Raw genomic sequence first — 17,789 nt, 5'->3', positions numbered from 1 at the left:
GATACCCAGCCCGAAACAAGCAGCGATCTGTGCCTTCTGGGTGACTCCCCCCAGTTTCTATGCTGGGCATGACATGCTGTGGTATGGAATACCCCTTTGGCTAGTCTGGGTCAGGTGTCCTGTCTCTGCTTCCTCCCGGCTTCCCATGCCCCTCCTCGCTGTCAGAGCATGAGACTGAAAAGTCCTTGATCACAGTAAGCGCTACTTACAACTAAATCATTAGTATGTTATCAGCATTATTCTCAGACTAAATCCAAAATGCAATGCTGCACCAGCTACTAGGCAGAAAATTAGCTCTATCCCAGCCAAAACCAGGACAGGTTTAAAAAATGCAATGTGTGTTGAACATCCACATTTACCAAATTAAAATGTGTATGTATTAACCTACCTATTTCCAGTTAAAATGAAGATACAAAATATTGAAAGTAACAAGTCAAACAATTGACTGAAATTAATACAGCTAACACAATGGCAGAAGAACGTAGTTGTGGGGTTTTCTGGGTTGATGCAGAAGAGTACACTCAGCATCACCAGATGTTCTACCCAGTCTGCAATGACTCATTCTTAGGTACTAGGAAGGGTCCAGATATCTTCAAAGTTACACAGTTCCTGAATGAGAAGACTCTTATAGCCAGCTTCCATTTTCTGTACTTTCAACTACAGGGTGTTTTTTCTTAACTGTTCCTTTTGCCTTGTTTGTTTCTTCTAAAACTACTACTAAATTTGACAGAGTTGTGTGAGGATCAAGCAGTTTCAGAAGAGGTATGTTCACCTTTCTCTCTTGAAAGACATGGTTCTGAATTGCCATAGCTAACATAGAGTCTATGCCCAATGATGAAAGTGCTGTATTCATGGTTAGTTCATCTGGGCTCAAGTTGGTGAGTTCAGTCACCAGTGAGATGATATAGTCTTCAGGTTTGATTGAGGCGGCATCCTGGACTTGAGTTTTCCCCAAGGTTTCAGGCGTGTTCCTGAATTCTTCTGTTAGAAATGATAGGATGCGATTTCTGAGTGAAACAGACTGAGACAAAATATGATTTAATAAAGCCTGATAGTTTAATTTGGCTACAACTTGCTGCGGATTATTGGTAAGTAAGCTCTTCCTGAGATACTCATGAATTTCATGCACTTGCAGAATGTCTATGCCCTTGGATTCCAGAAGGGACTGAAGGTGGTTTTGGTTGAGCAATATGCCAAGGTTCAAAGCACCCCAGTTAATGGATTGGCCAGAAAGCCCACAGTTCCTCCTGTAGAGGCAAAAGATATCCAAGAAAGAGTTTGCAGCTGCATAGTTTGTCTGGGTGGAATTTCCCAGAAAGGAAGTTACAGAGGAATAGCACACAAAGTAGTCAAGCTCCTGGCCTCTGGTAGCCCAGTGAAGATTTAGGGTCCCTGCTACTTTTGGACTCATCACTTTCTGAAAGTCAGCCAACTTCAGAACTTCAAGATGGCCGTCATGTAAAACAACAGCACTTTGAAATACACCTTTGATTGGACTCCCTGCAAAGATGTTTGCAATGGACTGGAAAGCTTTCTCAACATCATTGGTCGAAGTAACATCACACTGCACGAACAGTACTTTGCTCTTTCTATACTGCTGCTCCAAAGCTTTAATCTCTTCTTGCTTCTCATTGCTTGGCATTTTCCTGGAGAATATTGCAATGCACCCTCCTCCATTCTTGGCTATGAATTTCACTGTTTCAAAGCCAAGTCCAGTGAGCCCCCCAACTACTACATAAACAGCATTCTGCTTAAACAGCTTCTGGGATTCATACAGTGGTATATCTGAAAGCATAGAGATGCCCTTCTGTTTTCTCAGTACAGCAAGTGGGACAGATTTGCAGGTAAAATATGACATCACAGAGTTTATCCTTTCAAAGTTCTCAGTCTGCTGAAAAACAGAACCTGACAGATGTCTAAACTTTTTCATATCCATGGAATTGATCCATGCACGCAGACCCTTTTGCAGTTCCTTTAGATACGCTTTCTGGAAAATACTGGCAAGTGTAAGGATATGAAAGCTGATATTTTCATGGTCCATTTCACTGGCATTCTGGATACACTCAGACTGTCGATTGCCACACACTATCACCACATCTTTAAGAAAGCACATGTGGGCCAGATCCTCCTGAGACAGTCTGTTTACTGGAGGAAGAGCAACAAGGGCATTGCATGACTTTATATACTGGAACTTATCAGCAGTGGGCTTCGCAAGTACTGTTCTCCAACACATCTCTTCTGCTGCAGCAGAAAGAACACGGCAAAAAACTGATGATGGCTCTGTAGATATAATGCCCAATGTTCTGCCATATTTCCCCTTGGGTAATCTCTTATTGAAGATTTCCCATGCAATGATAAAGTATGACATACAGGGGACATTCTGGAAGCATGGGAATTTATTTACTTTGAAACAAACTGTTCCTGGAATCTGAACTCTGGATGCTGCAGCAGATGGATAACATGAAACCACATGATCTCCCACTTTAACTTTCTTTACATCAACGCCCGTTGCTGTGACTGTGCCACCGAAATCCAGAGCTAAAAGTCTGTGTTTGTCTACTACTTGTGAATTCCAGTACAGTGTATTACCAAAATTATGACTAGAAACACTAATGGGAAAATAATCTTCTGAGTGGAGACATATTTTATCCAGTTGAATTTCAATGCTGTGTTTGTCAAGTTCAGTAGCAGTGCTGGTGGATAATTCAGCAGACAAGTCTTTTGCCATGTACGGATCAGAAGTGTACAAAGTAAACATTTCTGAATTCTGGACAGATCTTACAGGTTGGCAGTAATCTGCATCTACAAAAGGTGTGTGTCTGACTTCAGCCATGTAAGTTCTTCCTTGGCTGATGCAAAGTTCTGAATACTCTATAGTTTTGTGTTTGACAAGAACATCTGCTAGCACTGAGATGTCCAGGGAACTGGCTGAGCTGAGGTCAATCATCTGAAACATGATTTCCGGAACTTCAACGATACAAGTTCTGGTCATGCCATACAGTGCAAACCCACAGTTAACATGGTCTACATATCTTTCAGTTGTTCTGTAGGTGATCACTCTGACTAAACAGTGTGACATTTTCTCTCTTAATGCCACAACAACTTGGCGATAGGCTTCACAACACTTTGATAATTGGTCTACCACTTTGCTTGGGAAATGTTCATTTAACTTTTGAATTCCCCACAGGAACAGAATTTCATCATAATTCTCAACCTCTGCTCTCATTTTATTCTGCGTGTGGCCTTCCAGGAGGGCTTCCCAATCTTCATACATAATGTATCTTGAATCAGGATGCAAATACTTTTTGAGCTTCTCAGCTATCCCAAATTTGTCAGCAAACACTAGGACTCTGGGCATAGTCCCCCAATTTCCAGCTATCTGTGAAAGAGATATTTCTTTCCACTTGTTTTCAAACATGAACTCATTATCTCTGGAAGATGTTTGCTTCATGAAAGTGATGGCAACACGCTTTAATTCAGCCAAAATGGAGCCTTGTTTGTCCATAAAGCACCCACAGACCTCCAGGCAGTTCTCAGTGGATTTGCTTGTTCTCATATATATCATCATTTCTTCCTCCAGTGGTCGGAGCACCACCAGGCTGCCTATTTCTGAAGGAAAGCCTACTGTAGATGGGAAAGTCCTTGAAGTCATAACAGTGGTCATCTGCAGAAAACAGTCAAGCAGTACTGGATGGATACAGTAGCTGTACATCTCTGTGGCTGTCTCCTTGTTTACCTTTATGCTTGTTATAGCTTCCTTTAGTTCCTGGCAATAGTGCACATCACTGAGCTGCTTGAATATGGAGCCATACTGAAAGCCAGTCTGAGACAGTGCTTCATAAACCTTCTCTCTGCTTATCACCAACCTGCATCTTTGACAGATGTCTTGGAAGGAGATAGTCCTTTCTTCCACCACAGCTTCAGGCCCCTTTGTTACTTGGCCTGCAGCATAAATTACATTAGAGGAAGACAGTATCTCAAAGGCTGTAACTGCTTTTTGTGGACTCAGCTTGACGCTCAAGACTTGGGAGCTCTGTGTGAGAACACAGGGTGCAGAAAAATTGATACTCATCTGACAAGAACTCAGAGGCACTTTAGGCCTTGAGCTGCTCATCACAGAGGCCAGAGCAAGCTCCACATAAAAAGCACCAGGGACTAAAGCCACACCATTGTTCTTGTGCTCATATATGTACGATGTTGTGCCCCGAGACAGCAGGCAGGTAAACTCCAGTTTGTCACTGTTTATGCCATTAATCAGAGGATGACTGTCACTGACATATTTTCCTGCATCTTGATATAATTTCAGATACCTAATAAGTTTTTTGCGATCAAATTGATACCGTGGAATGTCCACTGGAGCACTTTGATACCCATTATAAAAGTGCTGCCAGTTGGGATTATATCCCAGTTCAAACAGATTTCCTACCAGGGTGAAGAGTGTCTGATACTCTACATCATTTTGCAAAGAAGAGAACACCTTTGTGCTATTCCCTAGAGTTTCCTTTATGTTCCGCTGCAACGCTCGGTGAGGACTTATTTCCACAAACACCACGTTTTCCCTATCTCTGGCTGCAGTTTTGATGGCTTGAGTGAAAGCAACAGGCTCACGAGTATGCCGGGCCCAGAATTTGCCCTGAGCAAAGTCATTATCAGAAGCAGCCACCCCGGTCAGTGTTGAAATCACTTCAATTTCGCCCTTCTGTTTTTCTAAAGGCTGTATGTTCTCTTCCAGCTCCTCAAGTATAATATCCATGCTAGGGCTGTGGTACGCAGCTGAGACGCTTAAAACATGAAGAAAGATGTTTCTCTGTCTGAAGGCTTGAGCTAAATCTCTCTGGACAGCATCCATAAAGTAGGAATTCCCAGACAAGGTGCAGGAAATTGGGCTGTTGAAAGCTGCAATGCACACCTTTCCTGAGTAGGAATGCAGATATTCAACAATCTCTTCAACAGGGATGTTTCCAACCACCAGCATCCTGCCACTCTCAGTCTTTGACTGCAGCCTACTCCGGTGATAAATCACTTTGACTGCATCTTCCAGGGAAAGGCACCCAGCAAAATGCGCAGCAGCAACTTCCCCTACTGAGTGGCCAACAACAGCGACTGGCTTAATACCCCAGTATTTCAGAAGAGCACCCAGGGCAACCTGCAGGGTAAAAAGCATGACCTGGAAAAGCTCTGGATTCAACAAATCCTTCGGGCTTTCACCTCTTGCTGGCAGGAAGCTGATGGGAGCATGTTTCTGAAAAAGTGCTTCAGTTTCCTTACACTTGTCTCTGAACACAGGCTCAGAGCTCAGCAATACCTCACTGAACTCCTTCAGCGTTACACCATTGCCACAGAACACAAATACCAGCTGTGGTTCCACCTTTGACATGGTAACTTCAGTGCTTGCTGCCAGCATAACCTCCTGCTGCAAGTGTTGAAGAGAATTTGTGACAAATGCTTTTCGGTACCTGTGGTTAGCATGGCTTCTTCTGCAGGCAGACGTATAGGCCAGGCTTGGAAGGGTTATGGAATTCCTTGTGCTCAGCCGGTCAGCTGTATCAGCCATTGTCATCTGAAGGGACTTACTTGATGCTGCTGACAGCAGAACTAATTCCAGAGGCCTCTTAAAGGCAGGAAGAGGCTCTAGCTGCTTTGCCTGCCTGACTACAACATGAGCATTGGTTCCTCCAAATCCAAAGCAGTTGATGGCAGCTACTCTTCCATACTCACCATATTCTTCCCAGGGCTCTACAGTTGTGGGAATTTCTAGGTTTAATTTCTCTGTATCAATGCTGCTCATCTCCTTCGAGTAATGCAAGGATGGAACAATCTTTCCATGATGCATCATCAGAAGCACTTTGATTAATGCTGCTGCTCCAGCAGCTGATTCAGTGTGCCCAATATTTCCTTTCACTGAACCAATTTTCAGAATGGAAACTTGTGAAGACCTCTTTTTACTAATGACATTACCTAGGCTTTCAGCTTCAGTAGGATCTCCAGCAGCAGTTCCTGTACCATGTGCTTCAATGTACTGCACAACCGAAGGATCAACATGAGTTTCATAAATTCTGCGCAGTAAATTCTCTTGCTGTATTTGAGATGGTCTTGTGATTGGTGTCGCGGACCTACCATTCTGATTAATTGCACTGATGTTTATAACACCCCAGATTTTGTTGTAGTCTTCCTTTGCCTGTTTCATTAAAAAGGGAAAATGATCTTTAATAATCTTATGCTTTCTCTGTATAGGAGAAAACAGAACAACAAAACCAAGAAGAGACAAAGTATGATACTAACTTTTAAATGTGTGATCCATTTCCCATAGTAGGGGAAGTACATAAACGCTTAATGCTTAATAAATGTTTCATTAATCTTAAGCTTGAATTGGAAAATCTTTTCTGGAAAAGTAATTTTAAGAGCAGGTGAGCCCACTCTTATGTTACACTGCTTCGCAAGCAGTCTTACCTTTTTCAGTGGTTTGAGGAAAAGAACACCACAGCCTTCTCCCCTTCCATAGCCATCTGCCTGTTTGGAGAAAGGTTTGCTTAGTCCCTCCGGAGAGATCATTTTTGCTCTACTCAGAGATACAAAAGTGCGGGGATCTATTATGCAGTTCACTGCACCACAGATTGCTGCCTCACAATCTCCTGGAGTAAAATAGAAACATACTCATGTTGAGATGTCCAGAATAAGAGACAGAAATAGTAGCAATCCTAATTTCATTGTCTAGCATCTCTTCAATCCCGTTACCTGATTTAATTGCTTGCAAGGCGTAGTGCAGAGCAAAAAGAAAAGATGAACATGCAGTGTCAATAACCAGTGACGGTCCAGTCAGATTAAATGTGAATGACACCCTGTTAGCAATAATACTCATTGCTGATCCAGTACCATCATAATGGTTCATTTCAGTCACTATTCTGCTTGTTATGACTTCATAGTCTCGATTCATAATTCCTGTAAAAATATCAAATACATGGCATATTAACCCAAGTGAGGAAAAGGGATGTACACTTCTAAAACTGATAGTGTGGTTTGGGGTTTTTTTTGTTTTAATAGTGAACGACATGGCATCAATAGTGCTTCTATGGTGAAACTTTGCTTCAACACAAGTCACAGGCAAAACTCTCAGCAATTTTCCCCGGAGCCAATTTACATAAACATACCTAACATTTGAAATTGCTACCTGCACAGTAAATGACAAGCCTTTCCTGATGGCTTAGCTCATTGTATGATGCTGCTGAACTCTTTGTAGCTTGTATCTCAGTTTGAGAGTGGTTGTTTTGATTTAGCTATGGGAATTAAGAAGCTACAATGAGGATAGCTGGGATATAAATATACAAGACATTAGTTTCAGTTCCTCACATGTACCAAGTTAAAGGTCATAGCATAAGCCACATCTAACGCTTTTATCTTTGGTTTGCTCAATGTGATCCAGTAAATAAGACAGAAATAGGAAAGAACAGGGCCTTTGAGAGAAGTTGTGTCCTCTTTCTGCGAATACATATGCTTGAAATACAGTGGATCCTCAAGACTATGGGCATGTGTAGAAAATGCAACATCTTTATTCACAGAGCAAGGAATAGTCTCGTCTGTGAAAGAAGAGCATATCTCAGACTAAAAGGTGAAGAGTTTATCCCTATAATTACATCAGCCTAACTTTCCCAGAAAACTCCTCTTGAAAGAGACACAGATTACATCAGGAAAAATGTGCTGTTATTCTAGCTCCTTGACTGAATAGCATAGCATAGCACAGCATAGCATAGGTCAGTTGAAAGTTACCTGCAGTGATCATGTAGTCCAACTGCCTGACCAATTTGCATCTCACCAAAAGTTAAAGCATATTATTAGGGGCATTGTTCAAATGTCTTTTAAACACTAACGGGCGTGGGTCATCAATCTCTCTAGGGAGCTTTTTTCAGTGTTTGACCACTCTGTAAATAAATGCTTCCTAATGTCAAATCCAAGCCTTTCCTGACACAGCTTTGTATCATTCCCACGCTTCCTGTCACAGGGAGAAGAGAGCAGCATCTCTCTTTCCACTTCCTCCTCTCAGGAAGCTGTGGAGAGCAGAGTTCACCCCTCAATCTCCTGTTCTCCCAACTAGACAGACCCAGGGGCCTTAGCCACTCCTCACAGCACACGCCTTTCAGCCATTTCACCAGCTTTGTTGCTCTCCTGTGTGCACCTCCTTTTTAAATTGTGGTGCCCAGAACCGCACACAGTACTCAAGGTGAAGCTGCACCGATGCTAAATACAGTGGGGTAATCACCTCTTTTGACCAGCTGGTTACACTGTATTTAATTAATGCACCAGATCTCTTTCTGAAAGGCACTCCTTTCTCCAGCCTTTCTCCAGCCACTTCTCTCCTAATTTATACTTGTGTCCAGTGCTACCCCATCCCAAGTGCAGAATCTGGTATTCTTTTCTTGTTACATTTCATGCCTTTGAGGATTGCACAATGCTCTAAAATATCTAGATCCCTCTGCAAGGCCTCTTGTCCTCTAAGGGAGTCAACACTATCTCCCAATTTAGTATCACTGCAAACTTACTAATAGTGTATTCAACTCCTGCATCCAGATCATTGATAAACATAGTGAACAGAACTGGCCCTAGAACTGAGCAATGAGAAACACTGCTGGTGACTTGGTTACCAGCCAAATGCAGCCACATTCACCATAAGCCTTTCAGCCCTGCCATTCATCCAGTTCTTCACTGAGTACAGTGTACCTGGTCATCTACCAGTTGGACTTGTCCAGAAGAATGCTGTGAAAGACAGTATCAAAAGCCTTACTAAAACACAGGAAAACTACATCTTCCACTTTCCCTTCAACCACTAGGTAGATGTCCTTACTTGAGAAGGATATCAGATTAAACAAAACTTTTCCTGTTGACTGTGTCTGATGACTGCATTGTCCTTTAAATGTCTTTCAACAACACCCATTATATTCTCCATAACTTTTCTAGGTACTGAGGTAAGCAGCTGGACATATGCACCTTAGCAGCACACTAATATATACATGAGGATTTCTGATGATTTAAAAGGATCTTTACCCCCACAACACTTTAACAATGTTATACTGGAAAACAGTATACTGGAAAAAAGTTTAGGCCTGTTTTGAGAGTATCATTCCTGGAAAGGATTGGGTTGGGAAGGCAGTTTAGCTGTTTCCTGCTTCAACCTGAGGGTATGAAGATGCTAAGAGAGGCATCTAAAACAGATACACGAATTATAATGAACTTCTAGAGTAGCCTAGTAATTCTTATGAAAAATAATCAGCAGTGTCATAGCACAATAGCCTTAGATCTCCAGTGCTAGATATGTATGTAAAGTTTATGAAGGACTGCTCTGATCTCTGTGAGGTTCAAACATGCTTTATTCACCATTAAATTTTCATCTTACCAACAAAAACGCCTGTGTTGGTGCCACTGATAGCTTCTACAGGGACTCCTGCATCCTCCAGGGCTTTGAATGTGCATTCAATCAGTAACTTCTGTTGCGGATCCATGCGTTCAGCTTCCATATTATTAATCCCAAACAGGTGGTTGTCAAATGAATTAAATCTAAAATACACAGCCCATAAAATGATATACTATCTATGCACCTACTTCTAGACACAAAGTATACATTTTTTGCAATTTCATCTAAAGCAAAGCAGTAACTGGTGTAATAGTACTATAGACAGTACGAATCATTTGACAGGCTGGAGCCCAACTCAGATGCAGTATAAATACCCCCTCATGCATAATCCCTGTGTACTTTTGTAGACCAAAAAATGCAGACAGGCATGCACATGGCAGGTAACATGTCAACACATGGCTAGTATCTACATACATGCTGGATTATGTTATTTTTTTATTATGTAATCAAAGATCATATGTGTTCACAACCATGTACATATGTGCTTAACATGGCCTGCAACTAAATTTGCTCACTGAAGTTCCACACCAAACATTCCTGCAGTTTGACAACTGAATGTCCATCATGTTAGAGAAAAGAAAGACAATTCCTAGGTCCCATTTATAAGCTCTCCTTGTGCCTTGCACCCTCTGAAAGGCTGGGCTTATCAGTCTAAGAACAAAAAAAGTCAGTGGCACAGCAGAATAACAGACTCACTCATCGAGAAGAGCAGCTCGTGTTGTACATATTTTTCCTGGCTTGTTTTCATCCGGATCATACCAGTCTTTGATATTGAATCTCTCAGGGGGAATTTCTTCTGTGCAGTTTCTGCCTTCCTCTAGGACTTTCCAGAAATTGTCGATTCCATCACCTGTTGCAGAAAGGCTTTTAAGTAGGTTTAAGTCTGTGTTCCCCCTCCCCATGCAGACTGAGAAACGCACACTCAGTTAGGAGGAACTCCCACATATAAATCTAGGGTGCTCAAGTATAATCACCAGAGAAACAAATGATCATTCTTCGGTGACAGGACAATGGAAAGGCATGACTGATCCCATCACTGCTTGCCTAAAAGCAAAGGAACTTCACAAAATCCTTAACCTTCTGCTGTCGCCATTTCCACACCCTGCCACTGCATTTACTACATGCATGCATCATGTCCTTAATGACCACATGAATACGATGAGATCTTTCTGTATCTGTACAGCACCACTCCTCAAGCAGCTCCACTGACAGCAAAAGGTCACCTCTGGCTCTTTGAAGACAGACTGAGCTTACAAATACCAGGAAAATGCAAGAGGCATTACGCTTTGTCCCTAACACTAGAAGGGCATCTAAATCAAGCATATAAGTGTGTGTATATTCAGCGCTGATGGAGCCAGAATACCTGACTACTGGATTGTGAGGGACCTTGTCCTTACTGGTTGAGATACAGAGCTCCAGGTCCAGGTACTGAGGATATGTCCAGGCACTCAGCCCTGAAACCAGCTAACATGGCATCCACATGGTGAACCACATTTCTCCTCCTCCCAGATTCCACTTCCCCCAGCATACATAGTGGCCCCACCCACACTCACTCTGCAAACAGTTCCCTGCTTTTAGGCAAGCAGTAAAGAGATAGATCAGTCCCCGTGCTAACTAACCTGTGGCATGCCCAAGCACTGACCAGGAGAGCACTAACTAATGTGGGCCAGCACTGGGCTGGGGACCCTGCTAGCAGTCAGTAACAGTGACCACAGGACAGAATTCCCACCTAAGCCCTCCCACAGTTAGTCCTTCATCATAGGCACAGCCTCAGACACAGGGTAGTTTAGCAGCTCCCATCACTCAATGGTTCTTTTGAGGCAAGCTCAGAAAAGCAGTTCTGAGCAGGCACAGCGCAGGATGAGGGCACGTGTGCACTTACTGCATGGCGAGATAATTAAGAACAACAGTTGTGAAAAGAGTCCTTATACTGGTATGGCTGGACCAGCAAGTGGCTTGCACTAAATTAATAGTTAATGCTCAGGCAAGACAATGCTGCTACATATTTACTAGCACTTTAGTAGACTCAGAGCATTCACATTTGCTCACAGCAAATAGGACACATAGTTATCATTGTACCACATATACCTACTGAATCTTGGACAAAGTGAAGTCAGCAACTGAAATGTGGTGAGGACAAGAAAGAAAACAAGGAAAGGCAGAGATTAGCATGGTCACCTTTAAGGCTGAATGCTGGTTTGAAAGGACAAAACTGTATTCCACTCCCTGGATTATTTCTGGATTTTTTAAATCCACATTTATCTCATGTAAAGAGTACGGAGAGTTTGACAGCAACAGACAGACCCTAGCAGCCTCTCACAGCTATCTGAATATTTCCACTCAACTAATCTCATAATTAGTTGACTAATCCCATTAGTCAAATAGTCTCACTAAATCAACTGCCACTTTTACAGGGCCTAATCTAAATTAAGATTGTAAATACCAGACTACTATAACACAGTCTTTCATTGTGGTAGGCAATACCAGTTTTCTTTACTGAAGTCAGCTTTCTGTCTTGTACAGAAGGCAGCATTTAGGTATGTATTTATAAGAGGCAGAATTTGGCCAGAGACAGAGTTGATTTATCTAGCTCTTCTGGGACCTTTCAAAGTTTATACTGTGATAAAGAAGGCAGCTTTCATTTAGGAAGGCACAACCTATTTATATTACAGGCAGACCTGGTGATACTGGCAGGCCCTCAATCTGTCCTGTCCCTATGGATGCATATTCCTGCAACAGTGCACAATCATTTGGCCAGTGCACATGAAAAAGTTCAAATCATCCCAGGCCCATCCAGTTTATTTGTATGAGTTACATATGTGCAGCTTTACAGCACTACAGGTCTGTCTGTCAGTGGACAAATTTGAACCAATTAGTTTCCACCACAGCGGGACCTTATAAAAAGATCAAGCAAGTAGCAAAGCAACAAATTCTACAGAAGTAAGGGAGGAATGTGTTGCTTTTCTCCATTTCAACATTAATAAATGGCTGTGATTTTCAATACTCACTCAGCAGCCTGCTTTCCTTTCACCAAAACTCACCCCCAGGAAAGTTGCATCCTATTCCCACAATTGCAATTTCTTCCGCAGTCTCGATCTCCATCTTCTGGGCTGCACAACAGAGGTATAAGTGTCAGACTTATAAGTGTCAGCTCAAACAGTTATGCATTTGTTGTTAAATAAATACTAGGTTAAAAGGTGAGCTTCCCACGAGCATACATACTTGCTCAAATACTGATTAATGTGGAATGAAGTATTATTTGTTGCGATGAGAAATGACACTCCCCACAGGTAACCAGAGTTATGCTTTATTTTTCTTGTCTCTACTTTCAGAGGGAAATCCCTCGCTTAATCCCAGGACTCCAGTTCACAGCTATTTCCTTTTACTGTTTAACCTCTACTATTCCTGCCACCTGCTGAGCTGCTCTTGAGCCTCTCCCTACATCAACCCCACTTCACTTCTTGTTTACAGAGCTGAATTGTGCATTGACCAAGACACATTTCCAGCTCTATCATCTCTATCTTATTCACAAAGCAGATGTCCCAAACAAACTCTGCAAATTACCAGTTGAAGTGGGACCACCTAAATGGGCAACAGACAACCATATAGCTGAAGGAACAAAAGGCGGGTCTTCCACACCCTGGAAAAGTGCCTGGAAAGAAAAACCTCATTCAGAGCTCTGCTTTACTGGATCCTAAGGCTGCCTAGCTTTTGCCTAAGTCAGCTTCCTCTGTAGTCAGAGGTTAACCCCTATAAACCACACTTAAAGCCACCAACAGCTACAAGATCTCTCTCTTCCTAACAATGTGCAGCCTCCATGTAGCCCCACTATAGCCACATACAGCCTTCCAGTTCATTTGCAGCTTCACAGGGAAAGTTGGGTTTTTTTGTGAAGCAACTCAAAATAAAATGTGATTTTTTTTTTTCAACAAATTAGATGGTAAATTAAAAAAAACCAACATTTTGAGGATCAAATTAAATACTTCAGTATAGAACTTAAAGCTGATGGGGTATTTTTTCTTTAATTCTGGGAAGGGAATTTGTGAGATAAAAATCAGTTCAATTCAATTAATTAGAACTTACTAGGATGCCCACCTCAGAACCCCTCAGTCTTCCTGGACTGCCTTCAAACTACAAAGAGGATTAGATTCATGTTGAAAGGGATTTTTGGATAATCTTGGCAGTGGTGATAGGTTCTCAACTCATTGATACCACAGTAGGTATTACAGTAGGCCCTTCTCAGTTATTGATTGACAGCAATGAAGCAGAGATGAGGCTGTTATATAGCCCCATACATCATTCATAGTCACTGTTTCTTGGAGGTTTGCTTTGAAACGTGAAATTAAAAATGACTGCTCAGATTCATACTTCGAAAAATTTACTTCTTGTTTCCATTAGACAGAGAAAGTTAAACGGCCACCTAGCAAAAATTAGGAGACTGGAGTCTGACTTTCTATGAGTCAATTCTATTTTACCAATAATGCGAATTCTAAAATGATAAAAAAAATTGTTTTATTTTTAGTTCTTTCAAAATTGTCTATGATTTCCATGTTTTTTTCTATTTCATATTTTAATTTCATTGCAAACCTAAAGCTGTGAAGCCCAACATAGATACTCTTATCACAAAGGTACTTCTAAGCATTGTTCCTAAGTTAGCATTTATATAGCATATAAAAGAAAAATAAGGACCTTCCAATTATAACATAAAATATATCTTTGGCATCTATTGAATTATCCAGTGAGCTATGTAACTCTTACCTTATGTCATCCCAGTATGGGGTACTAATAAGCTGAGTCTGTGGAAGCTACTTATATAGGATTCTGTGAGGATTCTTTTTCAAATACGCATGCTAAAACATGGTAAAAATGTTAACGCCTTTCAAAGTAAAACAGAAAACGAGTCATGTGATCAGTCAATGGCCCCGACTAAAGTTCGAAACTGCTTCCTTGAAGTAGTAAATTCTTGATGAAATCAGGATAAGAGTTCTGTCTTATCTAACTTACAGTTAGCAAAACAATATATTGCCACTATCATGCCATGAAATAGCCCATAAAAATCTTACACGGTTAAGAATATGATTTAAAATAAAGTCTTTAAAACAATAACTCAGTTTGGTTTGCTTTTATTTCAACAAATCTGAACTAGTGTTTAAAGCCTCATCTATTTTTTGGCAGCACCATTTGTCAAAACTAAGCACAAACTCTCTATAAACTCAAAACCTGAGTTTCATGTTTGATTCCACAGCTGCATTCTTTTACTCTTACAGAAATACGCAAGCACACACAAAAAGCCTTGACAAAAGACAAATAGTCTCAAAATGCTTCTGAGTCCACCAGGACACTGAAAGCAATACTGAGCTTTCTTTCTGAAAACTGCCATCTTCTTAAAAGCAAAACAAACAGCAGAATATCCAGAAGTAACCTCTGAACGTTACTCTGCCAGATGCCTTTTTAACTCTTTCAACTAGCCAAACTCATCTTTCCCTTAACTTTGTAATGGAAACACAGTGTTGGATGAGCCAGGAGAGTTCATATATGGTTAATGTTTTCCCTGGTAGTGGGACCAAACTCTTTCCAAGAGACAGCAAAAGACCACTGTGCTGAGGAGGAACAATTTAGACTATCACTGCTTCATAACCTGCTCTGAAAAGTTCACATTCTGCTATCCATTTCTCAATTCACTTTTCTGAATTCTGAGGTTATTGGAAGTTATTTAATGATTTCTTTAACTAAATTAATCAACTTTTCTGATGTAGTTACTAGGCTGATGACCAAGATGGCTAGTCTGAAGCTGATGTGAATATCCCCATATTTTATGGATGTCTAAAAAGTATTCTTGTCAGTGCTGCATTAACACCCCTTAGCAGAACAGAACGGGGATTCATCAGATGAGCTTAGAATATGCTGTGAAACTTCCACTGCACTTTCACAAGTACCATCTAAAAGAAATAAATGTTAAGCCATATTTTGAGGTATTGGTTAGGTATTGGAAAGAATATTGAAATTAACCCTGCACAGCTGTGGACATTAATTTCAATGAAAGTTAAACCAATCTGAACATAGAATCATAGAATAGTTAGGGTTGGAAAGGACCTTAAGATCATCTAGTTCCAACACCCCTGCCATGGGCAGGGACACCCCACACTAAACCATGTCACCCAAGGCCTCATCCAACCTGGCCTTGAACACCGCCAAGGATGGAGCATTCACAACCTCCCTGGGTGACCCATTCCAGTGCCTCACCACCCTCACAGTAAAGAATTTCTTCCTTATATCCAATCTAAACTTCCCCTGTTTAAGTTTGAACATCAATGACACAAACACAATATGAACAATATGAACACCAGTGCAGTACTAAGAAAGTGCCATTAATATCATTGGTTCAAAACATAAGATTGGTTTATACTTATGAGTGTATTGCCTAAGTGTTGATTACTTTGCACTAGCCTCATCACAGCTGGAGTATATTCACTAACCCAAAGTAAAGCAACGATTGCTTAGTCCTTCTGAGATATGCCAGTAACAGTAATATGAACTAAGCATGGAAGCCATGTAACAGTAATGGGTTGAGTCTACTACTATTGACAGGAGCGGCCAATTTATAGCTGAATTATAAGAAGTTGGTTTGTCATCAAGTTTCTTAAACAATTCATCTCAATCTAGAAGTTAAAGGCTAAAAATGGAAACAAAACCTTGTGGCCAGGAGGGCCAATAGTAGCCTGAGGTGCATTGAGAGGAGTGTGGCAGCAGGTTGAGGGAGGTGATCCTCCCCTGTGCTGGACCCTGGTGAGCCCACATCTGGAGTGCTGTGTCCAGTGCTGGGTTCCTTAGTACAAGAAAGACAAGCAGCTACTGGAGAGGGTCCAGCAGAAGGCCACAAAGATGATCAGGGGTCTGGAGTATCGCTCTCATGAAGAGAGATTGGAAGAGCTGGGCCTGTTTAGTCTGGAGAAGAGACAACTGAGAGGGGATATCATTACTGCATATCAGTATCTCAAAGGCAGGTGCCAGGAGGATGGTGCCAGACTTTGCAGTGGTGCCCAGCAACAGGACGAGGAGCAATGGCCATAAAATAAAACACAAGAAGTTTCACCTCAACATGAGAAAGAACTACTTGATGTTGAGAGTGGCAGAGCTGCCAACGATGGGTTGCGGTGTTTCCTTCCCTGGAGACATTCAAAACCTGTCTGAAAGCATTCCTGTGTAACCTGCTCTAGGTGGCCCTGCCTTGGCATGGAGATTGGACTGGATGACCTTCAGAGGTCCCTTCTAACACTAATGATTCTGTGATTCTGTGATATGGCAGGCACTACATTTGCTTAGTCGTCCATGTCATTACAGTACCCACCTCTGAACCAAAGTTTTGGGTTGTTCTATCCAAATCTATGTCTGATAACTCCAAATAAAATATCTGTGTATTTCACCAGGTTTTCAAAAAATTACATCTTGCCAAGGTTCATGTATAGGGAAATAGCTACTCATTTGCCTAGTCTTCATTATTTCAATCAAGACTTTCCTGTCTGCTGGTGGGGAAACATGCGTAGAATCATGGAATAGTTAGGGTTGGAAAGGACCTTAAGATCATCTACTTCCAACACCCCTGCCATGGGCAGGGACACCTCACCCTAAACCATGTCACCCAAGGCTCTGTCCAACCTGGTCTTGAACACTGCCAGGAATGGAGCATTCACAACTTCCTTGGGCAGATTATTTATGAAGATATTAAACAGCATTGGGCCCATCATCGATCCCTGGAGGACCCCACCTGTGAAAGGTTGCCAGAAGCTATTTGCCACATCCTCTGCTTGTGGCCAGTCAGCCAGTTCCCACCCACCACGCAGACCACTTGTCTATACCATAATGCATCAGTTTCTCTAGGAGGTGGCTGTATCTTAGCCTTCTTCCAGCCTTCTGGAATGTCCATTGATCTCCATGACTTCTCAAAGATTGTGTAGAACAGCCTCACAGAGACATCAACCAGATCTTTTAACAACCTCAGCTGGAGTGTGTCAGGGCCCATTGATTTGTAGGGCTCAAGCACCTATAATAGTTCACAGACAAACTCTTCCTTCACTGGTGCTGGGTCTGTGTTTGCAACAACCTGGATTTTTGTTCCCAAGGCCAACAGTGCTGGTAAAGACAGAGGTGAAGAAAGTATTGAGAATTTCTGTCTTTTCAGCATTGTTGGTTTTGAGGCCAGTAGCAGATGAGTATTATAAGATCCTCCTTGGACACAACTCCTCTGATCTTGACCAAGAGGCATTTGATAGGGTTTTCACAATCATCATAGTTGACTTCTATACATTCGAAGTTCTCCTTAACATAGAGCGCAACAACTACTCCTCTTCTTCTTTGCCTATCTTTAAGAAAAAACCTACAACCATCC

General features: G+C 41.7%; 1 protein-coding gene across 1 annotated transcript; it reads right to left on the bottom strand.

The window, feature by feature from the left end:
* Window positions 1–625: 625 nt before the first annotated feature.
* On the bottom strand, window positions 626–12,505 carry LOC308216922 (uncharacterized protein; the record flags this gene model as incomplete). Its single annotated transcript, XM_080609625.1, has 6 exons — window positions 626–6,178; window positions 6,451–6,632; window positions 6,736–6,939; window positions 9,386–9,546; window positions 10,100–10,253; window positions 12,445–12,505. 6 exons carry the CDS (start codon window positions 12,503–12,505, stop codon window positions 626–628), a joined length of 6,315 nt encoding a protein of 2,104 aa, XP_080465751.1.
* Window positions 12,506–17,789: the final 5,284 nt, after the last annotated feature.

Source organism: Psittacula echo, assembly GCF_963264785.1.
Source record: "Psittacula echo genome assembly, chromosome: 2".
Lineage (NCBI taxonomy): Eukaryota > Metazoa > Chordata > Aves > Psittaciformes > Psittacidae > Psittacula > Psittacula echo.
This window is presented reverse-complemented; position numbering and strand designations above follow the sequence as displayed.